This window comes from Musca autumnalis, unplaced genomic scaffold, assembly GCF_047663935.1.
Source record: "Musca autumnalis isolate F117 unplaced genomic scaffold, ASM4766393v1 scaffold_3, whole genome shotgun sequence".
In the NCBI taxonomy this organism is placed as follows: domain Eukaryota; kingdom Metazoa; phylum Arthropoda; class Insecta; order Diptera; family Muscidae; genus Musca; species Musca autumnalis.
In genome coordinates this window covers 215604953-215625634 of record NW_027411866.1, presented here as the reverse complement: position 1 = coordinate 215625634, position 20682 = coordinate 215604953, and the positions used below count along the sequence as shown (strand labels likewise).

The 20682-nt window shown below is 37.3% G+C and overlaps 2 protein-coding genes across 2 annotated transcripts in view; one reads left to right on the top strand and one right to left on the bottom strand.

The window, feature by feature from the left end:
- LOC141398902 (uncharacterized) overlaps nucleotides 1-18408 on the bottom strand; it is a 28885-nt gene extending 10477 nt beyond the window's left edge. The window contains exons 1-2 of the mRNA XM_073976691.1: nucleotides 18262-18408; nucleotides 17688-18199 (exon numbers count right to left, since the gene is read on the bottom strand). The gene's annotated coding sequence lies outside the window, so the exon portion shown is untranslated. The remainder of the gene's footprint in view (nucleotides 1-17687; nucleotides 18200-18261) is intronic.
- Nup160 (nuclear pore complex protein Nup160) lies at nucleotides 11916-17449 on the top strand. The gene is made up of 7 exons (XM_073976689.1): nucleotides 11916-12142; nucleotides 12225-12698; nucleotides 12759-12948; nucleotides 13005-13189; nucleotides 13261-13667; nucleotides 13807-15742; nucleotides 16277-17449. Exons 1-7 carry the CDS (start codon nucleotides 12064-12066, stop codon nucleotides 17356-17358), a joined length of 4353 nt encoding a protein of 1450 aa, XP_073832790.1. The 5' UTR covers nucleotides 11916-12063; the 3' UTR covers nucleotides 17359-17449.
- Nucleotides 18409-20682: the final 2274 nt, after the last annotated feature.

Sequence of the window (20682 nt, the reverse complement as noted above, 5' to 3'; positions counted from 1 at the left end):
GGTTGCCATCAAGTAACACATTTTACGTGCAGGTGCTTATGCAAAATTCACAAAATAAGTATCATGGAAACCCTGAAATATAAAAGCTTTTATAAAATAGACGAAAGCTTTCAGATAAAAACGAATGGTTCGTAAAATTTTACAAGAACCAAATTTTGAACGTATACGTTTTAGTACGAACGGTTCGTGTGACAGGCAAGCATTTTTACAAAAACACGCTGTAAATTCATTTGGTCTGTTCCAGAACTGCAAGAATCTACTAATTTTTACAATTTTCTTCGATAACATAGAGGGAAAATTGTTATCGTAGTAAAAATTAGTAGATTCTTGTAGGTTCTGCAACAGAGCAAATGGTAGAAGTTTTATGGGCCAAATACATACGGTCCGTTGTGCGACGCGTTGCGCGTTGAAAACAACAACCACATGAAATATATGTAAGTGATGCCAAGTTTGTTCTTGAAGTTTTCATGTGGTTGTTGTAAAGCAACGCTCAACGCGCCGTATGTACAGCGGCCTTTAATGATATATTTAAGGCGTGTTTAGACTAGCCATCAATGTCGTATGAACTGTCACTTTTTTTATCGATTCGACATCCTTTATGTATGTCAAAGTCCATACAACTTGTAGCATACAATTTCGTATGACCACGAAATATAAATAAAAAATAAAACTATAATCGCGCTTACATTTTCGTTTTCTTTACCTATTTGCATTTTTTGGTAAAATGGGTTTCTTCCAATAATTTATTTCTCAACTGCATACGAAAATACATAGCCGAATAGAGCGCTCCCTCACTGGGCGTTTACACAATACAGTCTGTCTGCAAATACAACTCTGATTTACTAATAGTAGATGTGTCTGGTTACCCTAAAATTTGTAACAACTTGTACCAATTGTTGCTGGAAGTCGTCTGTTAACACAAAAAACCAGCAAAAGAGAGCGATTCGAGAGAGACATTTTGACAGTTCTTTCACTGAGAGCTTGCAAATTCTTGCTGGACAAATTTCTTCTAGCAAGCACTTGCAAGCTCTTCTTCTTCCTGAAAACAATCAATCAGCTGTTTTTAGTTTTTTGTTGATTTATGTTTGTGAACATTAAAAACAATTTTATTGTGGAAATAGCATAGTCTAATTGTATTGTTTTATGGAGAACAAATTTGTAAAGTGGAAAAATACTTTTTTGTTTCATTTTCTTTTTTATTTTTAATAAAGTACAACGTGTTTGCTTCCTTTGTTGGCGGACAAATTGTTCTGTTTTGGCAAGTCAGATGATTGCTTGCTGGTTTTTGCTGGGAAAGTGTCTGTTTACTTTTTACAATTTTCTAGCAAAATAGAATAAAAACCCCTTACTCTCTGAGAAAGTTCTTGCTGGACAATTCTTGCTGGGAAAGTAACCAGACAGACTTAGTAATTTTACATTTACAAAATCCACTCGATTTTAACTGTCAATTCCTTTGCTTAAACGTCAAATGAAATCCAGTCGATTTCAGATGAGTTTTCATTTGACGTATACGCAAAGGAATTGACAGTTGAAATCGAGTGGATTTCGTAATGTAAACCAAGCATAACACATACAGTGAATGTCGAACAAATTCGGTTTTTTTCTGTTATCAATAATAACACGTAGGGGATGAATGATACCAACCAACGGTGTTGACCGGCTTTAACATGGCAAAGCCCAGGATTTATCTTGGTCCCTCTTTCATCTCAAGTGGACCTCCCCGTGGTGTCACCTGGGGAACTGCCTTTAACACCCGTTAAAGGTAGTGAGCTAACATGTGCCGCGCGTTCACCTATAAGAACGTTAAAAACTTGGGTTTGGGCGTAGGGTTAGTAACCCTCAGCTAGAAAAAACATCCTACTATGAAAAAACGAAAGAAAAGAAAAACAAACCCCTCTAAAGTTGACGAACCCCGCAAACGTTTTAAGGACCATGATCTGCGAATCTGCACCTGGAATGTTCGCACTCTTTATAGAGAAGGTGAAGTCTTCGCATTGGCAGACGTACTTGAAAAGTACAAGGCCTATATTACTGCCATACAGGAAATACGATGGATTGGGAAAGGCGTCACAACAACACCTAAAGGTGACGCACTGTATTATAGCTCCCATGACGTAAAGCATGAGTTTGGTTGCAGATTCGTAGTTAGTCGGAGACAAAAACATCTTGTATCCAGCTTCACCCAGCTAAATTCTTCAACATCAGCTTTATTTGTGCTCGTGCTCCCACTGAAGAAAAGGACGAACAGACCAAAGATATATTTTACGAGCGCTTAGAAGAAACATATGACCGTTGCCCTGCCCATGACATTAAAATCATTCTAGGCGATTTTAATGCCAAAATTGGAAAGGAGAATATCTTTGGCCCAACAGTCGGGAAATTCAGTCTCCACAGTGAAACATCTGACAATGGTATGAGGCTGATAGACTTTGCAGCTGCAAAAAACATGGTAGTTAGCAGTACCAGATTTAATCATCTCGATATTCATAAGGGCACCTGGCTGTCTCCAGATCAAAGAACAAGTAATCAAATTGATCATGTTGTAATAGATGGAAGAAATTCATCCAGCGTGTTGGATGTACGATCGTTCCGAGGCGCAAACATTGATTCGGACCACTACCTTGTTGCAGCAAAGGTACGTACCCCTCTAAACGTTGCAAATAAAGCACGAACAGACTCAACGCGGAAGTTGGACATCGATAGGCTCCAAACACAACAGATAGCCACAGCATATTCCACTCAACTAGCCCAATTGCTTAACGCGAGCACTCCTTGTCTCGATAACATAACAACACAATGGCAACATATTTCCCACTCCATGCAAACAGCCGCAAAATCCATACTTGGATTCCAGAGACCTCCACAAAGGAATTCATGGTACGACCAAGAGTGTCGTGCTACTACCGAAGAGAAAAATGCGGCATATAGAGCTACTTTGCAATCAGTAGCAACGCGTAGCGCGCGAGAGAGATATGGGGAGAAAAGGAGAGAAGAGAAACGTCTTTTCCGCAAGAAAAAGAGAGAAATGGAAAAGCGGGAGTGTGAAGGATATGGAAGGAACATTTCTCCAATCTGCTGGTATCCAATAGTAGCGAAGACGATGATACCACAGATCCAATCCCAGAAGATGGTATAGAATGTATACCGCCCGGCCAAGATGAGGTAAAAACAGCAATCAGCACCATCTGGCAGGAAGAACGCGTACTCGACGATTGGAACCTGAGCATCCTATGTCCCCATTGACCAGATATTTACCCTACGGCAAATGCTAGAGAAGACCCAAGAGATACAGATCGGCATATTTCACCTTTTTGTCGATTATAAATCAGCATTCGACAGTCCCCTCCGATCAAAGGTATTCCACGCAATGTCTGAATTTGGTATCCCCGCAAAGCTCATCCGGCTTTGTAAGATGACTCCTCAGTTAAAATTGGAAAGAACCTCTCCGAAGAATTTTGTACCAAAAGAGGTTTCAGTTAAGAAGACAGCCTTTCGTGTGACATATTCAACATTTTGCTGGAAAAGGTAATACGAGATGCAAATGTCAAAAGAAATGGCACAATTTACACCAATAGCCACATGTTACTTGCCTATGCTGATGACATAGACATCATGGGACGATCAGTAAAGGAAGTAACTGATACCTTTAGGAAGGTCGAAGCAGAATCTGCGAAAGTGGGTCTGGCGGTAAACGGCGAAAAGACCAAATTGATGGTGTCGACGCGCAAAGCGTCCATAGAGCTCGGACCAACTGTGGAAGTTGGTACCTACAATTTTGAGGTAGTTAAAGACTTCGTCTACTTCGGCACTGCCATAAACACAACAAACAACATCAGTTGTGAAATAAGAAGAAGAATTGTATTGGCCAACAGATGCTACTATGGTCTAAGTAAGCAATTTAAAAACAAAGCCACATCTCGTCAAAAAAAAATAACACTATACAAAACGCTGATACTACCCGTGCTAATGTATGGCTCCGAAGCATGGGTACTTGCGCAAGCAGATAAGGCAGTGCTTGGTGTGTTTGAGAGGAAAATTCTTCGAAAGGTCTACGGGCCGATTTGCGTTGACGGTGAATATCGACGTCGTATGAACCACGAGCTATATAAGCTATACAAAGACATGAATATAGTTAAACGTATCGAGATGCAACGATTGCGTTGGCTAGGCCATATCATGAGAATGAGCGATGATGAACCCGCTAAAAAGGCGTATGAATACATGCCACATGGCGGTGCACGCAGAATCGGCAGGCCTAAGCTTCGATGGGGCAAACATGTGGATGAAGAAATGGAAAGGCGCGGTATTCCAAAAAGTCAAGCGAAAAACAGAGAGGAATGGAGATCTTTTCTTAGTTCGGTCTATGGAACACATGTTCTGTAATGAGCCAACTAAGTAAGTAAGTAAGCAATAATAACACCTCAGTATTTTAGAAGCCCATACCAAATAAACAAAACACCAAATACTTAATAAAATGTTGGTCCTGTGGCTATTAAAAAATGTATATAACATGGATCCACGGCCACCCTGTAAGCGAGAATAACAACGAAAAGTTTGTTAACCTTGTTTTCTATGCGTCAAAAATATTCGGTTTTTGTAACTTTTGTGTCAAAAATATTAGGTTTTTTCTTTTACCAATAATAACACCTCATTATTTTATGCCATTTTCATACCAGCATTTGAATCACGTCGTTCGTTCTCATAATTACGTACACGAATTAACCCGTTCATACGACATGGTACACATGGTTTTTGTTTACTGATTTTAAAGTTTCTTCATACCAGTTGGCAAAATGTAAACAAGCAATTCACAGTAATGTATTATTGTGAGCAAATTTGACATTTGGCATGATTTGATGTAACACTTTCTTATTCCACCATGGTTGCTTACATCCATGGCAAATCGAACAGGTAGTGGCATCGACATATTTGTAATATGTTATTTCAAAATATTCTTTATGTTGTTGGGGAAATTACAACAAATATTATTTTTTTAGTAATGGGATTTGACACTTAATATTCGAACAGCTGGTGTGATACCACTACCTTGGTAATTGTGTCATGCGTACATCTTTCTCAAAGAGAATGGGATCCATGGCAGAACTACCAGGTAGTGGTATCACACCAGCTGATAGAATATGAAAAGTCAAATCCCTTTATAAAAAAATCATTTTTGTTGTAATTTCCCCAACAACATAAAGAAAGTTTTGACATAACATATTCAAAATTTTACGATGCCACTACCTGGTAATTCTGCCATGATGGGATCATTGCATGGTGGAATAAGAAGGTATTACATCAAATCATAGGTATGTTCGTTTACACATTAATTTGTACAAGTGCAGTAACTTCTTGTCCCTGAGTACATAAGCTGCCTAGCCTGCTTACCTTGCTTGCTTCTAATAAAAGAATAAAAGAGAAAAGGGCAACCAAGTTCAAAATTTGCTCGGCCTCCTTTATTCTTTTATTTTTATTATGTCAAAAATGAAGCAGGAAAGCAAGGCAATCAGGCGAGGCAGCTTATGTACGCAGGCCTTAAGGTCTTTTGCATTGTACTGTAGAGTAAACGAACAACATCCAGTAACAATTTGTACAAATTGTAAGTAATTCCCGGTCCACACTAGGGTGATTTCATTGAAAAATTTGCATGAAATTATGCGTCTCTAGATCGAGTTCCATAGCAGAGTAATGTCAAGTTTACACTTGCGCTCCAAAATCCACTGGATTTCACGAAATCCTGGAAAATTATCGTAAATTATCTATACATCGTATTAATTGTGTATAGTGCTAACAAATGAAAAAATAACAAAAAAAAATGGTTTTATCATTGAGACATCATACTAATAAATTTTGATAGATAAAAGTTGTGCTCAGAACCTGCATAATATTAGTACTTGCAGTAGTTTTCCCGTTTAGTGTTAAAAATGCTTTCCCGTACTGCGAAATCTAGCAAGAATTGCACTTCTCTTTAAACAAAAATAGCGCCGAATAACACCCTCTTCTCCTGTTTTCTGCCATACAATTTTTGCCTAGTATAAACTAGCAGCAAGCATGTTCATTGGCATCTAATATGATAGCTGATACGTTTATTTTGACATTTATGCTGGAGTTTTTGCAATTTCCATTTGTATGGGGAAGCAATTTTTGACAATTCGCTCTTTTTTCTAACATTACCATTAAAAAAGTACGGAAACACAATGAAAAATAGCATTGCAACAAAGTAATTTAATATTGTTACGAATGTAACTGATAGGTTTAAGTTAGTTTAGTTTAATTTCCGTTAATTTAAAAATTTGAATTGTAACGTAAAGTTTTTATTACGCAGTTACTTTATTTAAGCAACAACAACTACCATGTAGAACTCTCTTCATTATTCTAGATGTTACTTTACCTTTCATTAATGTGCTTTTAATTTGTTTTGCCTTAAACATGTAATTATTGTTTAGTTTGTTACTTCTTTGCACTTGTTTGTTGTTGTTACGTCATTACTGTGCTTCCCCATGTATGTATGTGAGTATGGTTGTTCGCTTAGTGCGAATGTGCGTCTGTGTGTTCGCTGCACAGATTCGAGATGTTGCCATATGTGTTCTGGAGGACTCTAGAACAGGGAGACTGTGGGATATAAATACAGGGGAACTGGCAATGACGGAGTAGTTGTGTTTTAAGCGTTGAACTGAACAGATCGGTTAAAGAATTGCTGCGTGCTAACTAGAGACTTGCTGTGTTCTTAGTAATTAAAGTCGGTTCTGAATAAGTGTAATAAAGTAAATAAAGCATTGTAGAAACGTAATCTAAAACGAACCCTGTTTTATTTGGTACAAATCGTATCGGGGAATAAAACAACGTCTACACGGAGATTAGTTAAATCTAATTCCGTAACAATATTTTTTCACATTGTTTACAAATTTTGATACTAAAATTTTTTGTTGCAGCAATTGACCATCTACCTTGTTTATTGTGATACGTGAAAAGTGTTGCAACTTTTGGTACTTTTTTTTAGGCAAAAACAGTGTTGTATATCATGTGTACTGTGATTTCGATGTTGATTTCGCTGAAATCGCGAAATGAGATGATTTCATTTTTGTATGCGAAATCATGATAAATTTTGCTTGATTCCGCTCGAAATCACGAAACGCCTTCGAAATCACGAAACGACGCCAAATGTAAACTAAGCATAAAATCATGAAATTGATGTAGTGGGGAACTCGATCTAGAGACGCATAATTTCATGCAAATTTTTCAATGAAATCGCTCTAGTGTGGACGGGGACTAAACGAACACACATCATGTCAAACGTTAAATTTGCTCACATTGGGTGTGTTCGTTTACTTGATAATTGGTGCAAATTTGTACAAGTCCAGTAACTGCTTGTAAGCGGCTAAGGTCTTTTGCATTGTGCTGAAAGTAAACGAACGACATCCAGTAACTATTTGTAAAATTTGTGAGTAAACGAACGCACATATTAATGCATTACTGTGAATTACTTGTTTACATTTTGTATGTGATTTTATTCACAATAACGCATTTTGACAACTGGTATGAAGATAAGCTGTTTTTGGCGTTACACCTTACTCTAAAGCTACACGCTGAATCTTTCATACGAAACTTTCCCATTAGGTCTGTACGATAACCCAAAAGTTTGTGCAAATTTGCACAAACTTTTACAAAATGCTGTTCGATAACAAACTTGCAAAGTACAAGAGAGAGAATTTGGAGACAATTGTGAGAGAATATTGGAGAGTTTTGGAGACTTTTGTTTACAAGTTTTTGCAAGGAAAATTTTTCTTGTAAGAATTTGCAAGTTTGATCAGCTGATTTAAATTCGAATGTTTTGTGGCGGACTTCTTGGCAAAAACATAAACAAACGTTTGGCTATTAAAATAAATAGATATAAAAAAGGAAAAAAATTATTAAATAAATTATGGAAAACGATAATGTAAGTAAAATAACTTATTTTGTAGTTTGTGGTGACTATTTTTTTATTTTGAAGGTATCAAATCTCAGCAAAAAGCAGTGCATCCATGGAGTAGGAGAAACACAATGTAGACGACCAGGTATTCCCAACGATATCAATAAATATTTATGCCAAACATCGCACTGCGTTCCAGTATGTTTTATATTTGTGCATTGGAAAGGGAATTATAAGGGCATCGTCACATAAGAGGCAGAAATGATTTCAGCCTTATGTACCGAGGCCAGGACCACAACGAACAGCATCAGTATACATTTCCCAAGGATCCCAAATGTTGAGCTTTTGTGGCGGAGGTACCCTAATGGACCGATATGGGCCGTTTTAGAAGTTAAACGAAATTTGGACAAAATATTAGGAGATCAAAAGTGTGGACCAAATTGATTGCCCCGTTCAAGAGATATTGTGCGTACCATTTTAGTGACATTTTTTAAATATTGGTGGACCGGTATTGCCCATCTTCGAACTAAAAACTAAATTTGGACAAAATATGACGAAGGCCAAATTTTAGACTAAATCGGTTGATCAGTTCGAGAGTTGGCTGGAGAGCATAGCCACTACGTATGGTGCCATAGAGGTTTTTACAAATTTCGGGCTGTTTTCTCAAGAAGGAAGGACTTGCCCCTGAAAAAAGTTTTACCATCGTAATTGAGGCAGCGAATGCAAGTTGCTTCAAAAAATATCAAAGGGATTCGAGAGCAGGTCTTAAAGTGAACTTATCCGAAATTTTGTGTGGGAGGTAGCCAAAGAAGTGGACAAATATGGTTCATATTCGAACCTGAAGTTGGGTAAGGTACATGAAGGAAATGGAAAATAAACAAGTAAGAAAGTATCAGTCAACTGAGCCGACTGAGATACCCTCAGCCACGTACCCGAAGAAAAAATTTAACACAATACTTCTGTTTGTTTTTTAGCTGTTGGGAAAATGTTACAGACAACTACATGTTGCAACAAAATTCAGAATAATCCAAGACGAGTGCATTTTTTCCAAACTTTGGGTAGGGTGTGCCCGTAGGAGTGATCCGATGTAGTATATATTCGGACCTAATACAAATCTGTAGGAAATAATTTTTTTTTATTAGTCTATGGATATTTTCTTTACAGACTATATAATAAAAAATGTTGTACTTAATTTTCTGAATTTAAATATATTACAATTTTACTTTTCAATTTACAAAGTTTGAGCTAAATCGATTTCTCTCTTAAAGGGTTATTTTGCACATTAGCCAGTTTAGGTGGTGCCGGTAGGATTTTCTGGACCTTTTTAGGTCATTATCTCAGGAAGTATGGACTTGCCCACGAAAAAAAATACAACGTCGTAACAGGGGCCGCAAGTGCAACCTGCTGCATCACAAATTACCCGATCTATGCCTGAAAGTAATATTACCAATAGCAAAGTTTGACTCAATTCGGTTACTCCCTCCTAGAGTTATCATGCCTACAATCTTGGCGTAACATTTTGAACCTTTGTGGGGGAGGTACCGGAAGGAGTGGACCGATATGGTCTATCTTCGAACTTAAACTAAGTTTGGACAAAATATTGAAAGACCCAAAATTTGAACCAAATATGTTGATCCGTTCGAGTGTTATCGTGCGCTCCAATACGACACATGGTATTATATGGGTTATTTGCAGTTTTTGTGCTGATTTCGTCGTAAAGGGGGGTAGTGAATACAAGTGGTGGAGAGTTATCGTGTGCACCAGCCAGCAGACAGACGGACGGACGGACATTGCTAGATCGACTCAAAATTGTCTGAAACGGATATCGTACAAAAATACTTGGGGTCTAAAACCATTATTTCGATGAGGCACATTTTTGGTCGTATCAAAGTGTAAATACCCTCTTTAGCCTAAAGGCTGAGGGTATAAAAAATGGAAAATAAAAAAAAAATGGTAGACAGCTTCAATTGTTAAATTTAATCTTTTTCGCCAACTTCTTCTTGTTTGTCAAATCAGCTGACTTCTTGCAAGTTTTTGCAAATTGCTGTTCGATAACAATCTGCAAATTTTTTGCTTCGAGAGAGTAAAATTGGAGGAGAGAGGTTACTGAGAACTTGCTGAGTGCTTGCAAGTACTTTTCACTTGCGAAGTTATCGTACACACCTATTATTTTGGCGTTTATAGATCGAGTTCCATAGTCGATGGTCAGACTAGCAAGGTTTCTTGAAACCAATTTCGTTAAAGTTTCTTTTAAAGTTTCGTAAGTGTCCACACACGATAACGTGAAATTTAAGATTTTTGCGTGTCCTCTTTATTTTACCATTCGCGTTTGTTGTGTTTCTGATACCAATAAAAACAAAAAAGACATAAATAAACCAAAAAACAACACAAAATTATTAACATTAATAATTAAATTAATAGTTAAATTTTCACTATATCATTAATTAAATGTTTTTATTAAATCTTTTTATGTTTGTTTTGTTGTTAACGTTTGCTTGAAAAAATAAAAATGGAAGAAAAATCTTGCAACGAAAAACCAGAAGAGGCAACATAACAAACACAGAAAACCATGTACATGGGTTTCACTACTTCATACCCCTCGCCTATAAACTTGACGTCGCCATGTTGAAATCGTGCTAGTCTGACCATCGACATACTAAAGTGATTTTCTGAAATTACTGTATGTCCCGGTCCACACTAGAGTGATTTCATTGAAAAAATTGCATGAAATTATGCGTCTCTAGATCGACCTCCATAGTAGAGTAAAATCATAAAATTGCTGTAGTGGGGAATTCGATTTAAGAACACCTAATTTCATGAAATTTTTTAATGTAATTCACGCTAGTGTGGACCGGGACTATTGGGGCACTCGACCTAAGAACGCCAAATTAATGGAAAAGTTTCGTATGAAAGTTTCAGCGTGTGGCTTTAGAGTTATTCCACCATGCAACATTAGCTTCGTTCCAGAACTAAAAATTTTTTACACATTTAACACATTTTGAAAAATTTTCCCCGAAATGCGTTCCTGTACACCAAAAAAGTTGCAAAATGTTCACTACTCTTTGACTTTCTCTTTAGAAACTTTTTACACGACAAATTTGAGCGAGCAAAAATGTGCAACATGTTTGCCGGCTTCCGATTCGCTGACACGCCGACTTTGACATTTGTTCCAGATTAAGGGCTGTTTACACCATCTATCAATGTCATATGAGCTGTCATTTCTTTCACCCATTCGACATTCTCTATGTTTGTCAAAATTGACGTCATACGTACAACATTCAATTTGTGCGTTCATACCTACAAGTGTTATTTTCGTATGACATAACCTATAAATATAAAAACAGCTGTTTTTGTCATTGTTTACATTTATTGTTGAGTTGCAAATTTGCGCAAATTTTAATTTTGTTTGAAGGAAAATGAATATCTAGCATGTTTGTTGTGGTAGAATAGGTTTTTGGGGTTATAGAGGCATTTATGTTTTTGCCACAAAGCAATCATTTCCAAGACTGCTTCTTTCGACCAATCGATCTGAAAATTACATTATAAACACTCTTTGTTTACTTTTCTAATTATTTAAATATACATAACTTTCCATTTTCTTTTTTAAAAGATTTTGTTTTTCTTTTTTTTTTTTGAGAATGCCAGAAAACAGCTGGTAAATTTATGTTTACATACAAGAATGCCGTATCAAATAGAGCGCCCCCTAAATGAAAAATTTACATATGAGTTGCCAAATCATTTTGATAGATGAAAATTTTCATAGTGGTCACACTATGTGTACAACATTCGCAGGTAGAAAATTTGACATCTCATACGACATTGATAGATGGTGTAAACAACCCTTTATTTCGCGTTCCTGCCATTTTACCGATCAGGTGGTGCATTTTGGAAAAATGTGTGCGTTGAACTCATTTTTGACAGTTTTCTCTTTTGAACATTTGACCATTAAAAAAGTACTGGAACGAAGTTATTGTTTCCAACAACTGTCAATTTTGCCGGTCTTTTGCAAAGTGAATGATACAAATCCAAGAGGAAGAAGAAGAATTGCAAGCCGCAACAAATTCCCTCACGATTATTTATTAAAGAAAACTTTGGATTTTACAACTGTTGATAATTCTTTTTGGTAATTAATTAATAACTCCCCCCACATAACTATGGAGAGTTTAAGTTATCGTGAAGTCATACCAACAAATGCCTGTCAGGAGGAATGGCATGAAATCACATTAAATACGGGTAACATCAACACACTAAACAGCGGTCTTTTACACGCTTATTAACATTTTTACATTCCACTGTCTTTTGTCTTTCCTTCCAGGCGGTACCCACAGCACTTTGCAGGATATCAAAGTTGCCGAAAAAGCCGGTGGCTACTGTTACAAAAATGTGGCCCTTAATCATAATCGCAATCGTTATATTTACTGGCGTTCATATCAGGATATTTTGGAGTTAACTGAAATTAGTTTGGATTTTAATTTGTATCAAAATCATTTACGTTATAAATTTACTGATTCCCCGGTGTTGGCGGTGAGCATAACGGAATGTGGTGAACATGTTATTTTGCTTGTCAGCACGGTATGTAGTCTTCATCGTATTTCATTTCCCCATCCCGATTCCTTGGCCGAGGGTTCATGTTCTTCGAGTTCGTATAGTAATACAACGGGTGCAACGAATATACCCTCTGTGGAATTCAATGAAACCCAATCGTATTCAATATTTTTTGATGCCAGTGTTACTGCAGCTCGTGATCCAAGTAGTTTTTATGTCATTGATACACAATTTGGGGGTTCAAGTAAGTGGCAGAGATTTGTTTGTTTTGTAAGGGTTGCGTAGTCATTTATTATGTTTTCAGATAACCATGTGCCCCATGCAGCTTCCAGCTATTTGTCCGAGAATGGTGATGAGGCCTACTTTGCTTTGGCATGTCAAAATCAACTAATGTTGTACACCATGAATTGTGCCACGGGTCACACCATTGGCCATCAATTAAAGGAACACCATATAATGCCCAGATTGTTTTCCAATCTGAAGGGAGCTTTAATGTGAGTTGGAATATCTTTTTAAAATTTCAAATTTTTTTATGTTGTTTTATTTGCAGAGGTAAAAGTGATACCTCCGATGCTGATCATGCCAATTCCGTGTTATTTACTTGCATCAACAATCAAATCTTGTTATTGGCATTATATCGCAATGATCACTTGAGGGTTTGGTCATGTGTCAATATGCAAAGTTTGTGTGTCATAAATTGTGTTCGCGAAACTAGTGAGCAGAGAATGCAAGGACGTAAGTACATAGTAAAGGGGGAACCTCAAATATTTTTGGATCTAATATTATTATTGTTTTTAACATTTCAGCCCAAAGTAATGCCTTGCGTAAAATCAATGATACAAGTTTTTGTGCATTCCTATCACATGCCTCCGGTTCGGAATTTGTTTGTGTTGATTTGTTGCCGGATGCCAGCAATAGCTCGGGCATTAATTTACAACGTCGCAGAGTTATTGCGGCTCCCCAGCTAGATTTAACTGATTTTGATGTTTGCAACTCTCGTATATGGGCATTGTGGAGCAATGCCGAGGGTGAATTTAGCATATCAAGTTTTTCTCTGCGTAGGGGAATGAATTGGGTTTCGGCTGCCATGGAACCACCACCAGATCGTTATTGTTTGGGTATGGAACAAGGAATGGACCCGCGAGAGGCCTACTGTTCATATATCTTCCATCCGGGAAAATTCGAAAGAACCGTCATTGCAAAGGCATTGTTTGTAAGTGTTTAGTTTAAGAAGTACCTAAAATCCAAAAACCACTTTAGTTTCAATGAACGGAATCGTGTCCAGAACGCATTCACATTCCATTGTACCAATTTTTATAATATTTTTAACCTTTTTTCTTTCCCACTTTCAGATGTTCCGTCGCTCCAATGTCCGTTTCGAGGGCAAAAATTGTACCATGACACTACTGAAAGAACATGTGTGTCAAGCCATTGAAGATGAAATACAAAATGAGGTAAAAGATTTCGATGTTTCCGATGATGATTATTTGGAAATATCGACACGTTTGTGGGAACGTTTCTATTCGTGTTGTGAACAATATCACATGAAGGCCTCCCAGCCAAGTGGCTTAGTCATCTTAGAACCCTTGGATGCAGTGTGTGTGGTAAAGAAAAATGCCTTCTCCCTATTGAGGCCCTGTGAAACCATCGAACATTTAATGTTGGCCGGTGAAGATGTCGATGTTGAGGCAGTTGTGCCCACCTATTTTGGCGATGCCGAGAAAACGGGACGTGATATGGTAAATTTGGTGGGGATTTTATCACAGCTGGAAAAATGGTTACCGGAAGATGTAAAGATTGATATGGATCGTAAATTGTATCAGCTGGAAATGCCAAATGTGCTGATTGAAAAATTAACCGAAGATTTGTTGGCTGGAGATACAGAAAAGGAGTTAATGCCTCGTAACTTTTTGGTGTGGATAAGGCAAAAAATACAAAATATAAAAGATTTGAGATTGGCCATATCCATGTTGCTCGATTGCTTGCGCATGGATAATGGTAATCCGGAAACAATGCAAGCCAACTATGCCCAATTGGGACATTCCACCAAGTTCCTAATGTCTTTGGGTGCCTTGTTTGGCAGTCAAGTGGGTTTGTCTTTGCTATCGGAGACGGTGAGACAAAATTCTTTGATACGTTTTGCCATTTGCCGCAACTTGCTGCTGCTGCAACAAATACTCATAAATACCCACTCCTTGCCGGTGGATATTTTGGAATGTTTCCGCTCCCAATTTATGCCGGATATTTTGATTTTCCTGCAGTCCTATTATGTGATGATTTGGATATCGGAAACCCCGGTTAACATTAATGCGGCCGCAGGCTTGGAATCATCTATACAAAGACTGAATCTGCTGCAATTGATAAATGGTTCGGGAAGAATCTATAGCAATGGAGGAAAATGCAATTCGGCCCCTCTACTTCAAGTCTTTCTAAATGCCAAGGGTCTCTATACATCTTTGGCTTTGTTCTCGGATAATTTTAAGGTATTGGAAAATGTTTCATGGCAACAGACCCTAATGCCCCTGGCCACCATTGTAAGCCAACTAATATGGGCGGTGTCCTTCAATTTTGTCTTTGGTGAATGGTTGTTTGCCACCTGCCAACATATTGTCATTGCCGATTATGTGCGACTCCTGAATAGTTGGTGTGAATGGAATATTTGCTCACGTCAATTTATCCTTGCCGTTTCACTACTCGACAGTGGGGAGTCACAAAAAGCCTATGATCTCTTCCTTCAATCAGCCAAGGGAGTAGTGCGGGAACAATTCCTCGCTGAAAAGATTTTGAAAAATACCCCACATGAATATCTCATAGAAAATCTGGGAGAATTTGATGGTGACGATAGTGCCAAAGTGAAGATAGTCAATCAATGTATTGCCCAATATTATTTGAAAGTTATCCAACTGTTTGAGCAGCATAATGCCTTGGATCATATAATAAGCATGGCTCAGGTGGCAATTGGTTTGCTAGATAAACAAGATCCCCAACTGCCCATGTTCCAATCGATTGTCTTTAATAATCATCTACAATTGGAACACTATGAAGAAGCCTATCATTCGTTGATATATAATGCTGAACTTTCGCGTCGCAAAGATTGTCTGCGGCAGTTGGTTATTACCCTCTTCGGACGTAAACGTTATGATCTTCTAATGCATTTTCCGTATGTCGGTTTGCATGAAGAATTTGAAAATATTGTCGAGTCCAGAGCCAGATCGCAATCTATGGATCAAAATGACATCTATGATTTCCTCTACGCTTTCCATGTCAACAATGGGAATATGAGAAAGGGTAAGTATGGATTTAACATTTTTTAAAGTTATTTTTAGGCTTCAACAAATTTCAAGACAAGGAAGGTTTCTTTATCGGCACGACAAGTGCTGCAAGCTAGGGGCTTAAGGTGATTAGAATTGTTTTAATTCTTTGCCAGTCCCTTAGGTACCTCCTGCCCAAAAGTTAACCATTAGCTGACTGTGGTATACATAACCCCTCTGTCCTTTGCTGCATAGCTTACCACAGACCAACCTATCCCGTTATGTGTGGTCAAAAAGGGTTTCTTTATCCGCCCGTCAATTGCTGTCAGCTAGGGACTTGTTCCAGTTCCTTGTCGGTCCATTCCTTTAGGTACCTCCTCCCCAAAAGTTGAACACTTTTGCATTTCATTCCAATTTAAGTTCCTTGTCGGATCATGTTGAAGTTTAAATGGCGGGTATTTACTGTGATCCTGACTACAACATTATAGCCAATAGTTTCTGAGGGTTACGAATTATTCCAAAATTTAGGTCTGCTTCTTCATACTAAATTCCTTCTTCCCTTCCATTTCAGCCTCAGCGGTAATGTATGAACAATCGATGCGTTATCAATTGGAAGGTGATTCCTTGGAAGCTCTAAATAAACGTTTCTCATCCCTGCTAGTTTGTCTCAATTGCCTACACCTTATTGATGAACGTTATCGTTGGATTGCCAAACCAATTATTGGAGATGAATACGACATACACAATTCATCCAAAGACTCGGCAATGGAAGATGAACAGGATTCTGGCGATGAACAATCCTCGTCATTTAATAAAACTCAAGTGGTGGTATTGGAAATTAAACACATTAAACGGGAACTACTACACACCGAAGCTCTCATTAACCTGGCTGGACATCGTAAAGATATCCATTCCTTCTTGAATGCTGGACCCCAAGAATTGGCCATGATTTTGGCAAGTTGTGGTCTCTACACCTCAGCCATTAAGTTGGCCAAAGGTTTCGACATAAGTCTTCTACCAATATTCGACAGTTTAGCCTCGGCTTGTGTGCGCACAGCCGATGAACCACCCAGTGAGCCGTGGTCATGGTTGCAAGAAAACGATTTGGCTGACTTGCCGCATCGCAACAAGGCATCCGATATGGCTTGGTCTTTACTACGTAAACTTGTCGAAGATAATGAACGAGACCATTCAACGTTGATACGAAAATCGGTGGTCAACAAATTGCTTAGTCTACAAGCTTTTGTGCCCCAGTGGCTTTACAATGATTATAAGTTGGCAAATTGCTCCGAACTTTTATATCTTTATGTTAAACACAATCGCCTACTGGAAGCTGCAGAGCTATCACAAGAAATGCTATCAGCCATGTTGGGCGCGGGTAGTGAATATTTCAGTTTTCAACATTCAATTGCTGTTACAAATCCGGAAATGTGTTTACCTCTGAATACCTTGGATATACTGCTGCATGGCTTAAAATTAAACTCTGAAGATATTGAATACAAACAAGCACAGGTGGAATTGGAAGAGAAGCTACATAAATATATTGAAACTGCAACACGCACAGCGCAGGATAAAATTGAAATGTCATTTCAAGTAAATCGTGAACGTCCACAACAACAGCAGCAGCACCAGCAATTTAATTGGAGGGCATAATCCGCAATTTTATGGTGAATTAGTTTTAAGTATTTTTTTGTAATACTTTTTTGAGAAATAAAAACAAAACAACAATTGTTAAATGGAAGATGTTTTTCTGGATCTTTGACTTATGGTTCTCATTAATAATGTGTCTTTTCATGATTCAAGAGTAATGTTATTCAGGATTCGAATTTCCCAAAAAAAGTACTCTGAAACATTCGGAGCCTCTTGAATGACTGGGATACTTAGGCGATAGCATTTAATTTTGTTGTGCTAATGAACCACGGGAGAATAAAGGGGAAATTCTCAAGAAGAGCTGTACTAGGTAAACAATGTAGTAATTTTACCTGTCATATATGCCATCAACGGTAGGACCCGCCGCAAAGATCAGCATACATTATGATCTCTGTGCCGCCTGGAGAGTGTGGAATTTCAGAAAGATAGGGATTAAATAGTTCTGCAGACTTCACCCCACCTTTGCGACCTCCTTGTTTCACTCCACCGGTCTCCGACTAATTTGTTATTTGGTGTGGTGTTACTTCTTCGTTAGGAAGCGTTCTTGTACAATGTAATAATATACTTTTCGCCCCGTCAATCTCGAAGTGCTGAAGCATGTAATGGTTTTTCTCAGGGCTTTCGAGTGACCCAACACTTTTTCCACAATTTTTTTATTCAGTCGGCCACATTTCTATTGCCAAATTCCACTCTGGGTCATTGATGTTGGTTCGGTAGCTAGTCACGCTGCTTCCACTGGGAAGTTTAGTCTTCGGGAATTCGACAGGCAGGGTACTGCAGAAGTTTTAATTACAAATGCGTTGGATTACGTTGTGATTGGATTTGGTAAGTCTTCTCAATATCGCTGAAAGTGTTGCGGACGCAATAGACAAATTTAACTGCGCAATTTTTCTTTTTGAGTTTTACCTCTTTTTTTAAACCATAGATCTCAATCGCTACCACCATGAAGGCAAATAAAAAGGAATTTGCAGTTTTTACCTTTAAAATAAAGTAACGAATAAAACAAACAACAATTTTGTTAACAACCAACTTTTTCCATGTTTTTCTACAGACAAAGCGTCTGACGTTTAGCGCAACGATTGTGTGCAACACCAAAAGCCGTTATTAATTCAAGAAGCCAGCCACAGTTCTCTTTACAACGGCGTAATGGCCACTGTGGTTTTGGCGCGTTAAGCGGGGTACACACAGACAGTCAAAACTGACAGTCCACGTACTTTAAGGACAATTTTCTGGCAAATAAAAGCATTTGTTTACCTAAAAAGTAATTATTCAGCAATTTTTTGATATTCGATGACTGTCAGTTTTGTTGGTCTACACACTGACCAATGCTTTCGGTTATGTGACGCCGTTAATGAAAAACTTTAGTGTGACTCCGTTTCCTAACGGCGTCGTCTGATTCTACTTCATTTCTGGTAAAATCATAGCTTTGTTCCTTTACTTTTTCAATAGTAAAAGTAGCAAAAGAGAGAAATTCTCTCTTCTCTCACGTAACAAGTTTTGCACAAAAGTAAAGAAACGGAAAAATAGTAGATCTGGCAGCAAAGTCAAAAAACAAACATGGTTGCTTAAAAAATAACAAACAAAATAAATGTCACTGTTTTTTATTTATTTATTTCGCTGGTTTAAATTTTTATTATTTTATTTCTTTTTATTTTCCTTTGACAAAGCGCGTAGTTTTCTTCCTATTGCCTTAACAGTCAAATAAATAAAAATTAGCAATTTAACAGATTTTCTACTTTTTACACAACGAAATTTGTCGAGCAGAAAGTAGTAAAAGAGAAATCCATTTTGGCACTCTCTCCTCTCTCACTCTCTTAAAAATTACTTCCAGTTTTACCACTTTTTGCGGTTAACTAGGCGACAGTTTGTCTTCAAATACAACTCTGATTAACTAACACATACATACATTTTTCGGTTGACTCCCAGCTGTCCATCATTTTTTTCACAGACATCAGGGTTAACAAAGTTTTGACATTTTTTGTAAAAATGTGTGATATAATAAATATAAAAGTGTGTTGAAAACAATAGAACATGAACGAAAACAAAATATGTGAACGGAAAACAAAAAGAAATCGATGATTTTCATTCATAATTTTACAACAGCTGTCGGGACGCCTACGTCTCACAAGCAAGTTTTGGGATTTTGACAATCAATATATGAAGTCAACTGTCCTGTCATGTGTAAACGCAGGGTAAGGAACGCTTTCCGAGTTCAAAATGTTAAAACTTGAAGAAACTTTAAGGTAAAGGAACACAGCTAATAAAGAAAAATTGTTCGCAACTTTATAGAACGTTTATAGGTGTGTCTTTTTATGTGATAATTTGTAAAAATTATTACTAAATGCTGTCTTTTTACACAAAAGTTCAGTAAAAGAGAGCGAAGTGAGAGAATGCATTGGCGCCAATTTTTTGTTTCGGTAATCAAGTGATACCTTGCTAAGGCCATGTTTATATTACAGCCTTTTGCAGGGTTAACCTTCTTTATGAGGATTTATCTGAAATATAAGCAATGGAATTGACATTTGAAACCCAGTGGGTTTGTTAAATCCGGCTATATATAAACGTACTATAAGGCCATGTTTATATTATAGCCTTTTGCAGGGTTAACCTTCTTAATGAGGATTTATTTGAAGTATACACAAAGGAATTGGCATTTGAAACCCAGTGGGTTTGTTAAATCTGGTTATATATAAACGTACTTTAAAGTTTACTAAATGCTGTCTTTTTACTTTTTTCTTTATTTTCGTATCAAAGAGTAAAATATCTCTTATACTATGTTTAATTTAACGAAATCCACTTGATTTCAACTGTCAATTCCTTTGCTCAAATGTCAAATGAAATCCAATCGATTTCAGATGAGTTTTCATTTGACGTAAACACAATGGAATTTACAGATGAAATCGGATTTCGTAATTGTAAAAATAGTATTACTCTCTGAAAAGAAGCTACTGAATAATTATTACTGAAAAAGTAAAAACATGATGACATTAGCTGTGTCTTTCTACGTGATAATTAGTAATAATTATTACTAATGTTGCAGATTTTGACATTTGTATAAAGGAAAAGTTGCTGAAAAAAATGTTTCAGCAATATTTAGTAAGTAAGTAGACACCCCTATTATAAGGTGGCGTAAAACGACCAGCTGATTTGTTTCAGTCTGTAAATTTTGTTGTTATTGTGAATCATTTGTTTGAAAACGTAGACAAACATATTAGCTTTGTTCCTTTACCTGCCTGAGGTTACCATTTCTTACCATTTTTAACCTGCAAAACGTTCCTTTACTTTAACAAGCATACGATTTATATGAGACCAGTTCACCACTTTTAC

What these genes read in the sequence shown, in the direction of transcription:
- Nup160 (XM_073976689.1), top strand. Translation starts at nt 12,064, where the DNA reads ATGGAGAGTTTAAGTTATCGTGAAGTCATACCAACAAATGCCTGTCAG. An exon ending in TGAGCAGAGAATGCAAGGAC is followed by an intron (nt 13,190 to 13,260) that starts GTAAGTACATAG and finishes TTAACATTTCAG; the next exon opens with CCCAAAGTAATGCCTTGCGT. An exon ending in CAATGGGAATATGAGAAAGG is followed by an intron (nt 15,743 to 16,276) that starts GTAAGTATGGAT and finishes CTTCCATTTCAG; the next exon opens with CCTCAGCGGTAATGTATGAA.